This window comes from Leucopleurus acutus, assembly GCF_964270905.1.
Source record: "Leucopleurus acutus genome assembly, chromosome: 3".
Classification (NCBI taxonomy): domain Eukaryota; kingdom Metazoa; phylum Chordata; class Mammalia; order Artiodactyla; family Delphinidae; genus Leucopleurus; species Leucopleurus acutus.
The window spans coordinates 30,846,070-30,866,744 of NC_139145.1; the positions used below are offsets into that span (position 1 = coordinate 30,846,070).

Here is a 20,675-nt window from a genome sequence, read left to right on the forward strand (position 1 = left end):
TTTCTCCTTCTTGTAAAATCCAGTTTGAGTTCTTAACCCCTCAGGGGCATCAAGGAGAAGCAGATCCACAGCTGTTTTGGGGGGTGGGATTTGGGGGATGGGCACCCTCTCTTATCAGGCACTTATTAAGGACCCGGGGTGCGTACAGCGATAGACTATTATTTCAAGCTCCCACTGCTGAAGCCCCCATGGCCCTCTAACGGATGGTCTTCAAGAAGGAGCCTGGCCTGTGCAGATGGTGTCTGTCTGGTTGTGTGTGCCTACTCACCAAGTTTGTACCACATATCACGGATGGAGAAGCCAATTAGCCGTCTCATGTCCCCGTACCTAGGAGGAACAAAAAATGTCTGCTTCAGTCACCATCTCAGAGATTCTCATGAACCCCTACCCCCCTTTCAAGAGATCCAAATGCAACCTACTTATTCAGGATTTTGTTGTATTTGGCGTGTGAGAACTGCTCCAGCTGCAGAGAATCCTGAGTGATAAAAGCCACCGCCAGATGAAAATAGTTGTTCCACAGCTGTAAATGAAAGAGCGGAGAACAGTCACGGAGAGGGTCTGAAGTGGGAAAGCATATTAAACGCTGGGTAACGTGAATAATTTATGAAGATGGCAGAAGACCGAGGCAGAACCAGTTTAATTCTGTGCGCTGCAATTTTCTAACTGGCACTGACTCTGAAATTAACATCCCGGCCAGAGCGAGGATAACTGATGGATTTCTCTAGGTGCCGACCACATCCTCTCTCTGACAAATCTCTGGATTTGGGCAAGGAGGAAGACTTTAGGGCTGCTTTTTCATTGTTGTTGTTTTGCTTCATTTTGTTTTTTTGAAAGACAAGTCGCCCCAGCTGGGTGCCCTGGTGAGCTGGTTCTCTGCCCTAGAAGTAGAGGGTGATGAGGGATTAAGTATTTCAGAGCCTCTCAGCCTCTACGGAAGTCCTCCCTAATTCACCCGACAGCTCAGAGGACCAGCCTGCAACCTATTCCAGCTTAGAATATTTTGCCTTTTCCTTCTCTTTAGTTCAATGGTTCTGAAGTGTGGCTCTGCTCAGCAGTACCAGCAGCACGTGGGAGCTCATTAGAAATGCAAATGCTCTGGACCCACCCCTGACCTACTGAATCGGACCCCAGAAATCCGTGTGTTCACAAGTACTCTGGGTGATTGCAATGCTAATTTGAGTTCAAAAACCACTGAGGGCCAAGTTTACAGGTAAGCTTGTCATAACCATCACATTTACATGATCTCTTGGTGCTAAATGAAGAGACTAATACTAGAACCCACTCCACGGCTCATGGTGAAAGAGATCAGGTCAAGTGTGCAGCGCAGGGCAAGGGCTCCAAAGATTAGCAGCAGTGACAGTGATATTGACACAGGCTACAGAACCGAGATGGAGACCCAAACCAAGGTATTGTTGAGCCTCAGTGAACCCATCTGCAAAAGGGGTACCTGTGTATCCACTGCAGAGGGCTATGGTAAAGATGATGTGTTTAAAGGGCATGAATCTCAGTAAGAGCCCCAAAGCACTGGTTTGCCCTATTATTCTTTTCATTATTCTAGTGACTCCTTTGGTACCAAAGCAAATAGTACAACCTGGTGCCTTCGGTGCTCAGGGGCAATTATTACGAGATGCCATGGCCCTGCAAGGAGCAGGTGGGGGGCGGCTTTGCTGGACAAAGCCCACACACTTCCAGCCTCCTCTAAACATTGACTAGCAAGGGGAGGGTTAACACCAGCTGGGGAAATCACCTGCCAGTGAGACCTTCATCCTTCACTCAAAGATGTTCATCGGAAGTTTCAGATGGCCAAGACTAAATGAAAGGCAGCTCTACCCTTGATAAAGCCCCTACTGCTGCCCAGAGTATTACTTTCATGTGGGCTTGTGGTTCCAGTTTCAGAAAGGAGCAAAACAAGCCCTTCATTTTACCATGGGCCAGGCACTTTCCCACACATCCCTCCTTTCATCTCTCAAAACTTGGTAGCCATTATTAGGCCCATTTTACAGTTGAGGAGACTGAGGCTTAAGTATTTTGCCTAAGGTCACACAGCTTGTTAAACATACAGCAGAGCTGCGATTTAAACCCAAGCCTTCCGATTGACGTTCAAGTCTCTTTCTACACGCTGTGATCAGTCTTTAGCTGAGGATGCATTAACATATATTTATTGAACATCTTCAACGGGCCAGGCATCATCATCACGTGGGGATAGGGCAATGGTTATACAGACAGCAGTCCCTGCCCTTGTGCAGCTCATACTCTGTTGAGGAAATGAGCTTTCCTTCTTTTACTTGAAATTTTATCTCCCAGAGTCCAAAAAGACCAAGTCTCTCCAGGGGTGCAGTGAAGTGACCTCCTGGCTTGTGGCCCCCGTAAAGTCAACTCTGCACACAGAACCCGGAAGGATCATATCGTATCACTCCCTTCCTCAAAGTCCTCCAAAAACTGCCCATCACCCTGAGAATCAGATCTCAGGCTCCTCTGTTTCCGTAGTAACCTCGCTTATCCAAACACAGTAAAGGTCAGGGCGTCTCTCAGCCACTCTGACTGTCCTTCCTCCTGGCGTCTCTCAGCCACTCTGACTGTCCTTCCTCCTGACGTCCCCATGACTTGCAGGTTCTGAAAATGTACTGTTTTGGTCTGCGTAAGCCCAGAGCTCACACCTCCTCCCATCTAAGACCAGGATATGAAACCACAAGCCAAGGAATGGGAAAACTTGGTCATAGGACATGGAATGGGTTATTTCTAGGGTGAAAAATTCCTGAATTTAGGGGATTTCATAAGAATAATCAGGTTACAACAGGAAATAGGTATGTGACAAAGTAAGTTGAATTGGTATCACTTTTGAGACTAATTCCAGAAATCCCCCTCTCCCAACCATGTCTGAGAATACCTAGACACTGTCAAATCTAATTAAGCTTCTTGCTAGCCTCTATTCTACCTGACTTGGTCCTTCAAAAATGTTTTCTATCACACATTCCTGATTTTCTTTTTTAAAGTTGAGATATAATTCACATATCATAACATTAACTTTTTAAAGTAAATCATTCAGTGGGTTTGAGTATACTCACAAGGTACTACTACTTAATTTGAGAACATTTTCATTGCCCCAAAAAGAAACCGTCCACCCATTAGCAGTCACTTCCATTCTTCCTTCCTCCTCAGCCCCTGGCAACCACAAAGCTGCTTCTGTCTCTGTGGATTTGACATTTCATAGAAATGGAATCAGAAAATATGTGACCTTTCTTTAGTGTCTGGCTCCTTTCACTAAGCATGACGTTTTCAAGGTTCATCCACATTGTCACAGGTGTCAGTCCTTCGTTTCTGTTTATTGCTGAATACTACTCTGGGTATAAATATATATGGATGTACCACATTTTGTTTATCCCTGATGGACATCTGGTTTGTTTCCGCCTTTTGGCGATTATGGATAATGCTGCTATGAACAGCTACACATGAGTTTTTGTGTGGATGTATGTTTTCAGTTCTCTTGGGTATATACTTAGGAGTGCACCTGATTTTCTTTTGACTTCTCTCCTTGAAGATCTTCGTGGACCATGAGACCACAGATCCAGTGCTTCTTCTTCTTAGTGGATCAGAAACGGTGCCCCTAAGTGTCTCACTCACAGCCCCTGCCCAGTTCTGCCCATGAGGCTCTGTGGGTCCAACTTTGGAACTGAGGGAAGGCCGTCATGGTCAGTGGCTCTGTGCAGTGCCTGAGAGCTGAGCAGTGGCCACAACTAGACACGGCTGGGCACTCATGATGCTTCTTTCCTGAACCTTCCTTGACTCTTGCTCCTGAAGAATCAGAACCAAATGAACTAACCCGGCTTTTCAGGCAATTTCCAGTGTTATCTCCCTCAGCAAACTGCCTGGGGAGGAGGGAGGGGCTGATCTGCTCAGACTCACAGATAGAACACAAGCGTCTTGGCCTCCGTGGCTTTGCTCACAGTGGTTCTCACACCCGCAGCATCTAACTTCCATCCTTTCATCAAAGCCCAGTTCGAGACCCACTTCCTTCATGAGGCCTTCCCAGAAGGCAGAGCACATCAGGTCTGCTCAACCCTTCCGGATCTGAGGAGCACTTAGTAGGTGCAACCACAGACATGGGTCCATCGTTCCGCACCTGACCTTGTGCTCCACTCACTTCCCGTGACAGGATCCTCCAGTGGTTAAGAGCACATGCATCAGTGTCTCACAGACTAGGGAATGGATACCAGTCTCTCTCTTACTAGCTGAGCTGTCTTTGGCTAGCTACTTGACCTTTCTGAGCCTCATTTTCCTTACTCGTAAAATGGAAAAAATAATGGTAACTACCATAAAGGATTGTTGTAAGTACTGGTCGTAGAGCATTTGTAAGCCCTGTCTTTTCCGATTGTAAGTTCCACCAGTACCAAGGGTTCTGGCTTCTACTTATTTGTATCCCTAATGCTAAATTCAGTACGATGGCTTGAATACAGTTGTGCTCCAGAAAATATTTATTTATTGATCACCATTTTGTTAGAGAGATTCTCCAGTTGTTTCAAAAGATCCCAGATTTTTCTTTCCTCCCTGGCCCAAGCTGCCTGGTGGCATTTTATTAACAGCCCAGCCTGGATGGCTCAGAGAAGCCACAGAATCTTTGGCAAAACACACAGGTTCCTTTTCCCCGGGGAAGAAGTAAGGTGATTTCTGATTGGGAATTTCATATTTTGAAATCGTAGGACAAAAGAAGGTTAAAGCTGGAATAAATTTAAGGGTCATCTGGTCCAAATCTATTACTTCGCAGATGTAAACAGTAAGATCCAGATAAATTAAACAACCACCCAGTCATACCGCTAGTGGGTGTACTTAGAATTCAGCTATTTTTAATTAACTCTCAAAAAATTATAAATGTAATATACACACAGTGAAAGAAATTAAATGATTGAAAAGATTAAATAATCAAAAGTTATTTTCCATCCTACCTTGGACCCTAGTCTAATTCCCCAGAAGAAAATGTTGCTAACAATTTCCTGGATATCCTTCCAAAATTTTTTGTGTATAAACAAACATATGTATAGACATCTTTTCTTAATAGTCTGCTATACTTTGCTTTTTTCTCTCATCAATATTTCTTGCAGATGTTTCCACATTAGCATATACAGATCTGCTTCATTCTCTTTTATTGCTGCATGGTCTTCTGCTCTAAGAATGTACTTTAATTGTAACCAATTTCCTATTTATAGACATTTAGCTTGACTCCAACTCTTTTCTTCTTCAGCATTGGTGCTGTAATCAACATCCTTGTTTATATATCTTTATGCATGAGAGACTGTTATGTAGTATACATTCCTAGACGTGGAACTGCTAAGGCACAGGGTCTATGCAGATACTGTTATTGTTTGTGTTGTCTTTGTTGTTTGTTTTCATAGATACCGTCAGGTCACCTCCCAGAATTCCAATCTAATTACAAGCTCCACTGTCATGGGCAAGTTACCCTACCTCTCTGAGACTTTAGATAGTATCTAAAGGGGGTACTTATAAGGACAAAATGAGGAAATTGCTACCTAGTAAACTCCTACTCAGCCTTTTGATCTCAGTTCAAAAATCACTTCCAGGGGAAGCCTTCCCAGCCCGCCTGGACTAAACTAGATCCATCCATTATTTGCCCTCATTACACCCTGTTCACAGGATTCATGACATATTTTAAGCAGAACTGATTTATTTTCTGTCTCCTCTACCGGATGTAAGCATCATGCAAGCAAGAAACTCATCTTTTTATTCCCTGTTGTATATCCAGTGTCTAGGATCATGTCTAACCCCACATGTACTCAGGAAATATTTGTTGAATGAGTTCATTAATGAGCCCAGAATGCCGCATGTGTTCTTGTTAAATCCTCCCCAGAAACTATGCTATTGGTATTATGATTCTCCCCATTTTAGAGAACAGGGAACTGAGGCCCAGAGAGGTTGACTAACTTGCCCAAGGTCACACAGTTACAAAATGATGAAGCTGGCATTTGAATCCAAGTGCATCTGTCTCCAGAACTTGCATTCTTTAACCACTCTGCTCTTCTGTTAAAATTGCTCTTCTTCTTCTCTCTTGGTTCTTGTTAGCCTTTGTCGTTGGTTGAGTTTTCCACTGGTTCATCAGATATCTTTACAGCAGAGACATCAAGAATGTCTGATCCTATAAGTTTCTTTCTCAATGGCCTTGAATTATTATTTACCCCAAATTCTTATTTAAAAAAAAAAAAAGACCCAACACCCAGGGTTGCTGAAATGCAGTCAGCATACCCACCTCTGTGGTGCAGAGGCCCAGCTGCCATGGCCATTCTGAAGATGCCATTGATTCTGGGAGTAAAAGTTTCCAGCTACAGATTCAGGTTGGGAACATCAGTCCAGAGGTTGTCTAGGGTCCTCAAGCTGAAGCAGGCAGGGCCGCAGAAGCTGTCCCCAAGCACGTGACCATCTTCCTGCCTGGTGGAGGCGTCCTGCCATGACCTCCCTGTGGGTAGTGCTGTGGGCCTCTTCAAGGTGCCAATGAGTGCTCCCTCTGTGTCTGTGCTCCCTCTCTCATGTATTTTGCCATCACTGGTTACACTTCCCATTATAAAGACCAAGCCTGCCCTCATTCCTCCACCAACGGCTGGGAATATTCTGGAAGCTTTTCATTTCACAGGGTCTCCAGTACAGGTTTAAAAATGATCCCAAGGTGGTCTGGTGACCAGAAGCTGATCCAGAAATGCCTCAAGACTAAGGCTGGAATTACCAAAGGCAGAGCCAATTACAGCTTCCCAAGTAGAGAGAATGGTCTTAGTAGCAATCAGACAGCCACCTAAGATGGAAAAAAATTATCTGGAGCCAAAGAACACATCTGAAGTGCAACCACTGATTTCTGGACCAATCAGAGTTTCCAACATGGAGAGTCTAATTCTGCAGCCAATCATTGAAGAGCTCCCTATCCCATGGCCAGCAAAAGCTAACAAGGGCAGACTGTTTCTGGAGCTACATAGAGCTGTCTCCTAGATCCGAAAGGCACCCTGTTCCTAAGAGACAGTGCAGAAGAGTGAAAAGAGCTTGGGTATTGCAGACAGGCCTGGGGTTGAATCCCAGAAGACCCACTTAATAGTTAGATGACCTTTAACAGGAAAGTCAACCACTTCTCTGAAGCTCAGTTTCTTCACCAGTAAAATGGGCATATCCCAACCTAATAGGGTCATGATTAAGGGTCAAAATGCCCTAAGTCGATGCCTAATAAAGCTTAGTCACCTTCTTCAAAAGCTTGGATGCTAGAAGATGGATTTATAGTCTGCTATTGAGACCCCAAGATCTTTGAAGGCAGGCCAGTGCTCTGTTTTGCTTCTGAGTTTCTCAAGGCATGTTGCAACAGCCTGGACTCATGAGAATTGCTCTTAAACAAAAATTCTCACTGAGTTAAACTTGAAATCCTCTCTTGGTCTTCCCTGACCATGCAAACAGATGTGAATCTCAAGGCCCAGCATCTTGAATAGGGCCTGGGAATGCAAACCTTTTTAGCCCCAAGCAGGAAGCATCATTTTTCTAATTCCCAGGTCTTGTCACCTACAGGACGGCACCCACAGAGCTCCTTGCTTTTTGCCCTTTGAATCATAAAACCACAGTTCTGGAAAAGATATTAGGGCGAATCTCACTGTACGTGCCCCTCCTCTGGGCAGCAGCTGGCAAGGGCAGCCGCGCTTAGTGGTGGATGCTGTTCCTGCTGATATTAAATGCATAATTAATGAAACGGTAAGAAGAAAACAAGGCGTGTTCCAGGCAGGGTACAGAGAACAAATCCATTCTCACACAAGTGAGGAGAAGGTAGGAGAACAAAGATAGGTTTGAAGAATGATCCTGTTCTTGAGTGCTTCCCACTAAATATCTGTGGAAGTCTCATTCGAAAAGGAGACTTATTTCATTTTGTAATGTTGGCCGCTTTCCCGTTTTACAAATCTTGTGGGTGTGACAGCCCTAGGCAGTTGTTGTGGTGACCAGAAAGATGCCTCCCTACTGTTCTGTTTGCTGAGGACTGACATGTGGGTTCCCAGACCTGACACACTTAGGACCACCACCACCGTCATCATCATCACATCAAAATGATAATTATTGTAATTATAATGAGCTAACATTTATTAACCATTTATTAACTACCATGTTCCCGGCATTCTAGGTATTTTACACGAATTAATTCACTGAATCCTCTCAACAATCCAGAGAAGTAGCTACTATTAGTGTCATAATTTGATGTTGAGGACACCGAGGCACAGAGAGGTGAAGTAATTTGCCTAAAGCCACACAGCTCATAAGCTCAAACCTTCCATGTATGAAACCCCCACTTCTCTGGGGCACTCTCAGATGCAGATTTTCTTTCAGGAAAACTGGATAAAACCTAAAAGAATGGCATGAAGGACTAAAGCTGAGCTTCTCTTGGAAAGTACCGCTCTAAGACCACGGAGGAGAGCCAGAGTCAGGAAATCAGGTCCGAGGCTTTAATTACCAAAGCCCACGGAAAGAGAAGAACAAACCAGCCAACGGTTTTATGGCCCAGACACTGCCTTGCCACTGGCCCCTAGGTGTGTTCTTCCGAGCTGCCCCTCCAAAAAAGCAATGGCCTTATTAACTTCCCTGATCGTACTCGTAACCAGAGCCTGCAGGCACCTGGGCCACATTTGGAAGGGGATCAAACACTTGTCCTGATTCAAACAGCCAAAGTGACATGTTTTGTTTCCATGTCAAAGATTTATAACTCTCACCCAGACCCTGCCAAGCAGTCAACCCAACGTGGTGGTGAAACTCTATCTCTAGCATGTGGCTGCAGTGATCTGCAGGCTCTGGGGCCAGCCACTGCTGTGCTTTCGTCCCACCTCTGCACTGACACGCTGCGTGACTTCAGGCTATCTGCTCGTCGCCTGGGAGTCTTAGTGTCCACATCCCTCCAGTAGAGAAAATAAGAGTCATAGTAACTACCTTGTAGGGTAGTTGTAAGGACTGAGAAAGATAACGCATAAAGCGCTTCTTGTGAGATCTGCACGTACACTGCTGTCAGAGAATGGCAGCTGTTCTCTTCATCATCATTATCATTACAGTTCAGTTGCCTGATTTAAATGCAAGGTAGTGGGAGAGAATCTCATTCAAAGATAACATTTATTAAGTATTTATAGGCCCGTGCTGTCTAGCAGAGCGGATCTCACAGACCTCAGCCCAGGCATCACCTCTCCAAGGAGACCTACTATGTGCCAGGAACACAGCATAGATTCCCTGTGAGTACAGGTCTTCACACTCCCAACTCCCGAAGCTTACCTTCTACCAGAGGAAAGAAAGAGAACGGGCATGTAGGCAAATAAGAAAGATAGCACGGAGTGCTATGAAGAGACTACAGCAGGCTAAGTGGTGATACACAGTGGCCATGGGGTGGTTAGGGGACCTTCAGAGAGGAATCAGGCAGGGGAGGCCTCTTGGAGGAGGAAGTGTTTGATCGGAAACTGTTGGGACCCTCCTTACAAGTGGGTTCCCCTAGCAAGTGCCCTGGCACGTTCCCGTTCTGGAAAAACCCTACGAAGTAGCGAGGGGAGGTGTTGTTGAGCATCTTACAGATGAGTCAGCTGAGGCATGGATGCAGTCCAGGCCTTGCCTGAGGCTCCTCGGCTGGTCAGAGGCCAGAGCCCAGACCGGAACTGAAACCCCAGACGAGCAGGCAGAAAAAGCCGTCGCCCCAGTTTGCTGGCCACTCCCTAAGCTTGTGCTGTGAGAGATCCTGGGGGTCAGAGGCTTCCCTGGAGGGGGGATCCCCTTTTAAGGGTCTCCTCTCTCACACCTCCAGCCAGAGGTAGCAACCTGAACTTGTCCACAAGGCTTTGAAGAGCTGGTTCTTCTTGCCTGGGCCCTGAGCAGATGTGTCGCCCTGTCTGCCCCAGGGGCATGCTTTGAAGCCCCTGAACCTCACAGAGTCCCCAGGTCTTGTCTGAGCACTAAAAGGGGTTTCTGGAGGAATCAGAAAGTCACAGAAATGTACTAGTGAGCTTTATCTTTCAGTATCTGAGAATGGCTGCTTTTCTAGGCTCCAGTGAATAAAAAAGTAAAAAAAAATTAATACATATTTAAAAGGTGGCACCCACTTTGATAATGAATGAATGCAAGTCTCCTCTTCAACACAAGATACATCATACGGTCACATTTGCATATGCTGCTCAGTTGATGACTATTTAATCAAGGGCCTGGTTCCAAACGCTGAGTACTTCCCTCCCTCCCCTCTCCCCGCCACGGCTCTGTGGAAACACCCAGAGACACAGACATAGCTTCCGAGTGTTTTGGGATGTGTCTGATGGAGCAGTTAGCCCAGATTGCTGGAGCAGCCCAGCCAGGGCACTCCAAGGGCAAGTCTGGCGCCTCACACTCACCTGAAACTCAAAGTTCGTGTTTTCCAGGAACTTCTGGTTCATGGTTTCTGCAAACTTGTTGATAGCTCTCAGGAAGACCCTGGAAGAAGGCAGAAGGTCACCAGGCCATCTGAGCACGCTACCCCAAACATTCCTCCCCCATGCTTCAGACTGAAGTTCCTTTAGTTCCAAAGACCCAAGGAAGAGGTTCGTTGACCCACATTAACACCTGCTCTCACTGTAGACCTGAGGCCATGTTTGCCCTGCCCTGCCTGTCTGTTTGACTTCCTTTAGAAAATCTGTATTGTCTCTTGTTTAAACTGTTACAAGCCTGTGTCAGAAAATTCATGCCATGCAGGAAGACAGAAAAATTGCCTCCTCCCAAATCAAATAAATAAACGAACAAACGACACACCAGCAATCCTATCATCTGGGGAAAACCATCACTGACATTTTGACGAACATAATTTCAAAGGTCTCCCTAGACATATATACACAAACGATATTATAAAGATAGCATTTTGATAAATGGGGTTAAACGATAAATTCTGTTTCACAGCCTCTTTTACTCAACAATAAATTGTGTGTTCCTTTCATGCCAGTGAATTCAGGTATATATCATCCCTTTTAATCACTGAAGAGCATTCTATTGTATAGATGTATCACAGCGTATTGCATCAGTCTTTTATTGATGGACCTTTACGTTGCTTCTCAGCATTTTCTGTTATATACAGTGTTTCAATGATCACTCTTCTATGTATGTATGCCTTGCACCTCCCATATATACCTCTTCTCCACTCTTCTTCTCGAGATGGTAATGCTGATCAAATCTTACACGTATTGAACATTTTGTTACCTCTTGTCAAATTGTGTTTCTTCTTGAATGTCTTCCCATCCATCCCTTCCTCTCCTTCCTCCCTACTCTCTGGTCTTACAGCCTCTTCTTATCTCTCTCCCTTTCAGCCTCCAGAGTGAGTTGCCCTATGGAACAGTTCCAATCCTGTCGTTCACCCACCTCAGTGGCTCCCCACTGCCCACAGGAGAAACCTAAACTCTTTCTCTTGACCGTCAGTGCTCTCCATGATTGGACCCCACCTTCTTTGCTAGGATCATTTCTCACTATTACTTTGTGCTTCTGGTTGTTTTCTGAGTTCATAGCTGTATTCTTCCTTTGTATAGAATGCCCCCTCCTTCTGATTGTTTCAGGGCAGGGTCTGCTGCATCTTTCAGGCCCCCAGAGGACAGTCAGTACAACTGCCTTTCCAGACTTCATCATGGTCTGCGAATGAGCTATTTGTGTGACTCAGTAACGACTGTCTCCTCCAACTAGACTGTGCTTTCCTTGAAATGAGAGACTCCCTCCATGATCTCATCTACTCTCCAATCTACATGCCTTTGAGTCCCAAATTTTATATCTTCATCCCTGGCCTTTCCCCTGAGCTCCAGCTTGCATTCCAGCTCTCTGCTCTATACCTTCACTTGGACGACTAATAGGCATTGCAAGCATACATGTCAAAAGCTTGACTCCTATTACCTGCCCTCTTTCTGTCGTCCTCCCATCTAAGCTGAAAACAACTCCATTCTTCCAGTTGCTCAAGGGGTAGGGGGACTTAGCATCCTTGACTTTCCTCTTTCTATCACATCCTACACCTGACCTGTCAGCAAAACCTCTTAGCATTACTTTCAAAATATATCCAAATGCAACTACTTCTCGTCACTCACTGCCACTGACCCGAACCAAGTCACCATCATTTCTGTCCTGGATTTTTGCAGTCACCTCCCAAGCTGCTACATGCCCAACTGTGGCCAAGTCTCCACTGTGTGTGTGTGTGTGTGTGTGTGTGTGTGTTTGTAAAATCTAAAAGGGCAGGGGCCAGATCTTCCCTGTACTACTGTCTATAATCTTTGATTAACAGAGGACAATCAATAATTTCTCTACTGAGTGGCTGGTCCAGGGAAAATGTCTATTTGGCTACCCGTGGGAAGCCAGTAAAAGGAAGTGTTTATCAGCAGGTTATTGCTTTGGGTAATAACTGGGACTCAATTCTACATGGGAACTTCTGAGTTTAGACTGTAGCGAACATACTTGAGCATCAGAAGTGTCCTGGGCTATTTATCCATTAATACCAGCCCCCGCATGGTTGAAAGTTGCTCTTACGGACATTAAGTCCCTAGCACTTCTGGCCTGCCCTGCAGGTGGGCTGAGAACTCTCCTGTAGCCAGAGAAAGCCCAGAGAATGAAAGAAGTAGGAAGCTCTCAGGATGCATGGGAGACGTCCACCGAAGCTGCAGGTATATTTTGGGTGGGCCACGAGTGTGGGAAGGGCAACTATAGCATGTGCTACACCAGGCATTGCTTGTTAGGAAGCTGGGCTAGGTGTTCATTAAACACTAAATATCTGTTTTCTTTAGTTTTGTTTTTAAGATCAGCACTTCATTATTCGACTTTGTATAACATCCATCTGTTAGAAGCCAGAAAGAGAAAATGTACATAAAAAAGCTTTGAAAGTTACAAAACCTTGTTTAAATGTAAAGTAGCAAACAGACCTAAGACATATAGATAAAGGTGGCCCAAGGACTAATTTTCAGTAGCACTGGGCTCTCTTCTTCATCACCTCTGAAAACCTCACCTATAAATATTTGTTGAACAAAGAAGGCAGTGTATCCTGTTATCAGGATCACGAGATTTGTACACACACACACACACACACACACACACACACACAAAACTGGATGTGATTTCTCGCTTTGCCAATTCCCAGCTGTGTGGATTTGGGACATGTTAATATCGTGTTTGACACCTAAGTTTCCTTTTCTGTGAAACAGCAGCGATGTAACCCCTTTCGCAGGGTCCCCGCAGGGTGTAATGGCAAATGTATGGTAAGTGCTGAGCACGGTGCCTGCCACATGGTGACAACGGTAACATGGTAGCTGTGGCCGCCCAGACCCCTTTGGGTTGCTTAATCCTTCTTCCAAAGACAGGTACCGACAGCAAAATGGACAGTCAGAGGACAAGCTGCAGCCACCAGGACCATGTACAGACAGGAAATATAAATCCCACAAAACCCTCCACCCCATCAGGCTGCCACAAGGTGAGACTTCTTTGGTTTTGTTATTCTGTCATTTGCTAATATGTCTTTGAAAAAACATCTATATTTTCTTCTTAAAGATTCGTATCTGATTCTCCAGATGGAAATGCATTGAGTGGCTGTCATATTATGTATAAACATCTCAGGCAGTCTAATACGATAGCAAAATGAGGGGTTTTACACATTCTCAGTAGCTTCCATAACAGTTATTATTTTGATTGTCAACCTAAACCTCCTCTGGCTCACAAAGGCCAGCCCAATTACCAGGAAGGATTAGCTCCCTGTGCTGATGGGGGGACTGGTGGCAGAGAGGGGCTGAAGTAAATCAAGGCTCCTCCCTCTCTCTGGATTCCTCTGCAGCCACCCTCTGGGAATCAGAATATCACTTAACTTTGGTTTCCCACCTATGGGTTTGGAAAAGTATGTCTTCTGTATTCTTAAAAAAAAATAATTGTACTTAAAGCCTAAGCATGAATATGTTGAAGAGGGTTAGAATGAAAACACACTCAACTTTTTCTATTACTTTCAAAAATGATCTTGAAGTGTTGAAAACAAAGTTCACGATCAAATAACAACCTCACATTTCCTGCATTTCATCCGTGATGCTTAGCAGCCTCTAAAAAAATTAATAATAATCACAGTCATGGTTACCAATGATGTGCCAGGCTCTGCGCTAAGTACTCTGCATGGATTTCTTCCGTGTTTTTTTCCCACCTTTTTAAATTCTCACATGAACTCTCCGAGTTAGATATTGTTTGCCTTTTAGAGATGTGAGTTCAGGTAACTTTCCCAAGAACCCAGCCAATACATGTGGAACCAGTATTTAAACAAAGTTATGCTGCCTTCAGAACCTTGGTATTTAACCACCATGCTATTCCGTTCACAAAGAAATCTGTGTAATTCTGTTCAACCCAAGCTGTGAGCTCACCTTGTTAATAATGACAATGATGGGAGTCTCATGCATATATCCTGTGCCAAGTGCTCTATAGACTTTGTTTCATTTAATCCTACAAACTGAAGGAGGTGTTACTGTCGCACCCATTTAACAGAAGAGGAAACTGAGCCCTGGAACGATCAAAAAATTTCCCCACATTCCCACAGCTAATAAGCAGCAGAGTCCACCCAACCTCAGGTCTGTCTTTCTTTAAAGCCCTTGCAATTAACCAGAAAGATATACTGGCTCCCCTGAAGGCCAGCCTGCATGGTGTTTTGGCACTGGGCATGCTCCTACTCATGCCCACAAGGCACAGAGCCCCTTCCCACTTAGTCCCCATTATCCTGCTGCCCTGCCCACAGCTGAGAGGGCCCAGAACCAACACTCGACTCAGGCAGTCTTCCATGGGCTGACTAGAAGCCCATGGGTAATCATATGGGTACCAGTGGGGGCACCCAAGCCTGGATAGCAGTAAATCAAGCCCTTTTAGACAGTTCAAAAGCAGGACAACCAGGGAGAATGCAACGAACCCTGCCCTGAGCAGAAGCCATGAGCAGATAATTCTGTGAGGAAGTAAAGGCCATACGGCAAGAGAAGTCAGCTGCTGTGAGCAGGAAGAAGCTGGCAGAAAGGGAGCTTGGTACCCGAGGATACCCGAGGTTGCTACCCTGAGAACTGCTCCACGGCAAGCTCACTGCAGCCACTGGACCAGGTTCCCAGTTTCCTACTTCTCTTCATGTAACAGAACGAATCCTCATTACTGGAGGCAACTGAGAGTTCCTATGTTTCGTGTCCTGAATAAACCTACGCACCATATGCACCAGTCCTTGGACTGGATGCGGTAATGCAAGGTGCACACAGACTCCTGCAGCCGCTAGAGCAAGCCTGCCTGGGGGCACATTCCCGCTCTGCTATTCTCCCTTGCTGTGGTCTTGAGCGTGTTGCTTTGCCTCTGGTACTCTCAGCTGCCCCATCGGTATGATGAGCCGTGTGTGAAGATGAAATGAGATGCAGTGCGTGAAGCCGGTGGCCCAGGGCCTCAGTCCATAGGAGTCCTTAATAAATGTCAGTTGTGTGGCTATCATTATCCTTAACTGCCCAGCCACCTTGTAGCTCTGAGGCAGGAGGATCCGAAGCTGAGAACACTCCAGTGTGACAACCAACCCATGCCCACAGGTTGTATGATGTGAATGAAAGAGGGAACTGGAGGTGGACACGCCCTTTCCAGTGAGAATGCCGAAGGCAGAGAGAGGGCCTCCCTGAATCCCATTCCCCTTTGGGCTGTGATTCATGGGATGTAGTTGATTCTACTGGTCAAAACTTGAAGATGGAGATAAAAGAGGTGGCCAGAAGAAGGGAGTCCTTATTCCTCCCCTAGAAGCAGTGAAAAAGCCATTCTCCCAGAGCCTTTAAGCTGCTTCCCTCACAACACACAAGGGCTCCACGCACCAAGAGGCTAGAGTGTATCAGAGGATTCCAGCTCAGGGTCAGGGCACGGCCCACCCCAAGTACCCCTGACCCTTCTCGAGTGGTTCTGGATTCTAGTTAGGGGTGCAGCAGACTCCTGGGACTGGAATTCCATGGCCAGCTGGACATCAGGATTAGATGTGCCCTGCTGGCTATAAAACCCATGGAGAGGCCTTCTTCCGGACGATACGATTTGGAGGAGATGAGGTCTACAAAAAGGGAGTAGGCAGTACAAATTAATGTAGGTAGGAGAAAGGGGAAGCGGGCGACGACGAGTGTCAGCACACTGATGGAGCCACCAGCAGACTGCTGAGCACTGCCCTGCTCAGCTTCCTAGGGTCAACTATTGTGACCCTACTATGTGCCTAGTGTGTGCTGGAGACAATATTAGACCTTGAAATACGTCACCAGTAAGGTAGACAAGATCCAGCCCGGATGTGCCTCTTCTGTGAAATATTCTGGATGTTCCCAAATCATAGGAACGTGAGAACAAAAATAATAGCTCACATTTACAAAATGCTTGCTGAACACTGTTCTAACTACTTTATGCGTATTATTTCATTTTGATCCTCACAAAAATCCTTTGTGGTAGGTCTTATTAGTACCCCATTTTACAGTGAGAAAAACAGAGTCCAGAGTGGTTAAGTAACTTTACCAGAGGTAACATAACTATAAGATGGTTCGAACCTAGGCAGTCATAAATCCTAACTTCTCTGTGCTCTGAACTCACTACAGTGGCTGCAGCGCTTGGTCATATTTCCATGGGCATACTTACTGTCTCACCAACAAGACTGTAAGCACCCTGCCTTCTGGGGCCATGGCGTAGATGGGCTCCGGATGCCCGGGACACTCAATATGTATGTGTTGATTGATTCCATTTAGAGAAGCTTTAGGGATGCGTACAAATCCCCAACGGCCACCACTTGCCCCCTGCCCAAAATGTTGAATTTCCAGACTGAGGTGCAGAGGGAGGAGAGGAAAAGAGGTTCCTAGGCATATTTTGTTCATTTACAATATTACAAAGAACTTGATCATTTAAAAATTAACCATGTCGCGTACATCAGATCTTACTGAATGTTGCATCTTACCAGTAAGAAGAATGCTCTAACAGGAGGTATTTCTTGCAGTAGACATGTCACCACGTTTGCATACACAAACAGTACACAGCTGAGGAGACATTCAAATCTGCAAAACTCCATTCCCTCCTCCAACAAGCAGATAGATAAATTATATATGACTAATACATACATACACACACACACAGATAACAAGCAATAATTGGGAAATTATGAAAACAGAAAATCATAAAAATGTAAGTAATAGGGAGGGAAGGAAGGAAGGAAGGAAAGAAGGAAGGAAGAAAAGGAGGAAAGAAAAGAAAGGAAGAAAGATGTTGTAACATACAGACTAACCAACATACGGAGTTCACCTTGTCCACGTGAATGAATGGAGCTTAGGATGCATATTTTTAGAGGAGAGAAAATGACATTCTGGGGAACAGTGATCTGGGCTCAACCATGGTGTATGTTCCGTTTTTCCAATTTATGTTGAAATCTTTCATTAACTAGCTGCATGACCTTGTGCAGGTTACCTCTTTGGGCCTCTTTAAGGTATCTGAGCCAATAAATATGCAGTTTGCACATCCTTACAATGCACTTAATAATACAAGCCTCACTATTTTACAGGATGAAGCAGTAGAGATGAAGAACATGGGCTCTGATTGCCTGACTTCTCTGTTCTTTTGCTAGTAATACAACACTGAGTAAGTTATTCGTCTATTCTGTGCTTCAGTTTCCTCAGGGATCAAATGTGGATTATAACAGTTCCACATCATAAAGTTGTTGCAAAGATTAAATGAGCGAATACATGTAAAGTATTTACAATAGGGGTGGATCTAGGTGCATAATACATGTTAGCTATCGTAACACCACACAAGATGCAACAATCGTGAAAAAAATTTCAGGTGCTCTGTAAATGGAAGGGATCACCGTGGCCAGAAGATTAAGGAAGTCTACAACCTAAGCTATATGCCAGCAAGGAGAAAAACAGTCATCTTTTCTGGTCGACACTAGGCACATGCTTCTCTACTCCAAGGCTACATTTGTTGTCTGCAATGCTCCCATTCACTGAGTTCTTCCCAGGTACCAGCACTGTGCTAAGGAGTAACTCATCCTACCCTCACAAAAACATACCACGAAATGGATATAATCATCCCCATTTTGCAGATCAGAAAACCGAGGTTCCAAGAAGTTGAATGACTTCCCAAGAAAGAGAAGATGGCAGAACTAAGAAGTCTGAAACCCAGGCTGTGTTTCTGAGTCTAACTTATTTTAAATGTAAAGACTTAAGTACTCAGCAGATCCTTTAGAGATACAAATGTTTCTATTTAGGAGACAATTCCATTTTCTTAGGTCCCTTAGAAAATTATATTCTGATTTTGTAGGTATAAAGAAACAAGGATTATTGCATCATCTCTAGGGGCCAGTCCCCCCCAAAAAGACTGAAGTCTGTGGGATTTCAGGTAGGGACAGTCCTTCAAAGCACTTCTACGTATTTCCTCCAGGATGACTGTCGGCAGCTCAGAAGGGGGGTTTGCCCTGGTCAGGGCTCCAGCCTCTCTGGGCTTCCATCCTCCTGACCCTGTATCAGTAGTAGATGTCTGTGCATTTATTTGCTTGCCCATCGTCCATTTCTCCTTCTGGTAATAACTCTCAGATTTTCCTATGAAGAATTACTCCCCCAGCCTCCCCCTTTGCTCCTAGACTTTGTGGTTTGGGTAGAACTAACCACAGCCTCCCCAGTTCCAAAGGTGGGTCATATGACCCAAGCCTGATGAAATAGCGTATTTCATTCTCCTGGCCACAGAGGTTATGGATGGGCATGTAGCTCAAGATTAGTCTGGGAAATTTTGCTGTACCTATTGAAGAAGAGGCTTTTTCTTTCTACTGGGGCTGCTAATCCAACAAGACATATTTCTGGAACTTCTATAGCCAGGTTTCCACTGCAAAGAGAGCATCTGTCTAAGAATGAAGCCAACAGAGGAAAGAGCAGAGGTAGATACAGATTCCCTACAACACTGTCTGAGCACCTAGATACATCCATGCCTGCACCCTTAACTCTGGGCTCTTTCAGTTGTCTGAGCCAATACTTTCTCTTTCTATTTAGGCAAATTTGAATTGAATTTCTTAAAAAAAAAACCCTAATCAGTAAGTACCCATTGTTACCACAGGGGAAGTGTAGTGGGGAGGGCTAAATCAGGAGCTTGGGATGAACAAACACACATACTACAATATATAAGATAGATAACCAACGAAGACCTACTGTATAGCTCATGGAACTCTATTCAATATTCTGTGATAACCTATATGAGAAAAGAATCTAAAAAAGAATGAATATATGTATATGTATAACTGAATCACTTTGCTGTACACTTGAAACTAACACAACATTGTAAATCAACTGTACTCCAATAAAATTAATTTTTTTTTTTTTTTTTTTTGCCGTACGTGGGGCCTCTCACTGTTGTGGCCTCTCCCGTTGCAGAGCACAGGCTCCGGACGCGCAGGCCCAGTGGCCGTGGCTCACGGGCCCAGCCGCTCCGCAGCATGTGGGATCCTCCCAGACCGGGGCACGAACTCGTGTCCCCTGCATCGGCCGGCAGACTCTCAACCACTGCGCCACCAGGGAGCCCAAATTAAAATATTTTTTAAAACTTTAAAAAATAAGTACCCATTGGATACACAGAGTTCATTACACATGTTTATGAATGTCAGGTTCTGTGCCAGGAGTTAGAAACACAGAGATAAATTGGACATAGTGCCTGCCTTCAGGAAGCCCATTCTCTAGTGGCAGAAATAGTCCTATGAAGAGATAATTATAGTACAGTGGGGTAAGTGTTATAATATGGGTGTGTATGTAAACGAAGAGGAGGGGACATATCCTCCTACCATAAAGGAGTCCTAGAAGGATCCACAAAGAAGAAATTACATGGACAAGGATTTGAAGGATGCTTTCATGTTGAGTTTGGTCTAGAAAGGAGGAGAGTCATAGTTTATGCGAAGTCACGAGAAGTATGAAACAGTAGGCAACAGTGAATAGTTGAGTGTACCTGAAATGTAGGGTGAGTCAAAGGTGACTCACCTGGGCGCTTCATGTAATTTGGCAAAACCCCAAGACATTATTGACCAGCTGGCAAACAGTGAAGGGATTCGCACGCAGTTTGGGAGCTGGCTTCTTCCAAACACAGGTGACTGGACATTGCTGTGAGGTACAACCAACTACATAATTTGTTGAGCTCAGTGCCCGGTGAAAATGCAAGTCTCCTAGTCCAAAAATTATTAAGAATTCAAGATGGTGACATCAGGACCCTTCAGAGTGCAAGGTCCTATACACCTACACAGGTTGCATACTCAGGAAGCTGGTCCTGACAGAAGGGCTAGGGAGATACCCGCCTCTCATCTGTAACGTGGCCTGGCCTAATTCCCACCAATGCTTTAAGCACTGTAAAAGCCAGCCTCCCAGCTGAGTGAGGTGAACAGGGAGAATCAGGGCAGTGTAAGCCCAAGCTAAGAATTCTTACATCTTTGTTGCTGTGCTGGTTTATCCACCTCCCACCATCAGCAACAATGTACATACAGATAGCTATCTCCTTCTGCCTTGACAAACCGCTCCTCCCCTTCACCAGCCCCTAAAGCTGGCCCCAAGAGCACGTGTGTCTGTAAAGTCACTTGGCTAGGCACTTAGGCATCCAAGTAGTGGAAGAGCAGCTTTTCAGAGGACGGAAGAGTAAGGGATGGAGGCCATCTGGGACGGGAGTAAGATCCTAGGCATAGA

The 20,675-nt window shown here is 45.1% G+C and overlaps 1 protein-coding gene across 1 annotated transcript in view; it reads right to left on the minus strand.

The window, feature by feature from the left end:
• Nucleotides 1-20,675, minus strand: part of DOCK2 (dedicator of cytokinesis 2) — a 407,441-nt gene that overhangs the window by 71,425 nt on the left and 315,341 nt on the right. Inside the window, exons 30-32 of the mRNA XM_082836577.1 lie at nt 10,374-10,452; nt 420-520; nt 269-327 (exon numbers count right to left, since the gene is read on the minus strand). Coding sequence (XP_082692703.1) covers nt 269-327; nt 420-520; nt 10,374-10,452 — 239 coding nt within the window. The remainder of the gene's footprint in view (nt 1-268; nt 328-419; nt 521-10,373; nt 10,453-20,675) is intronic.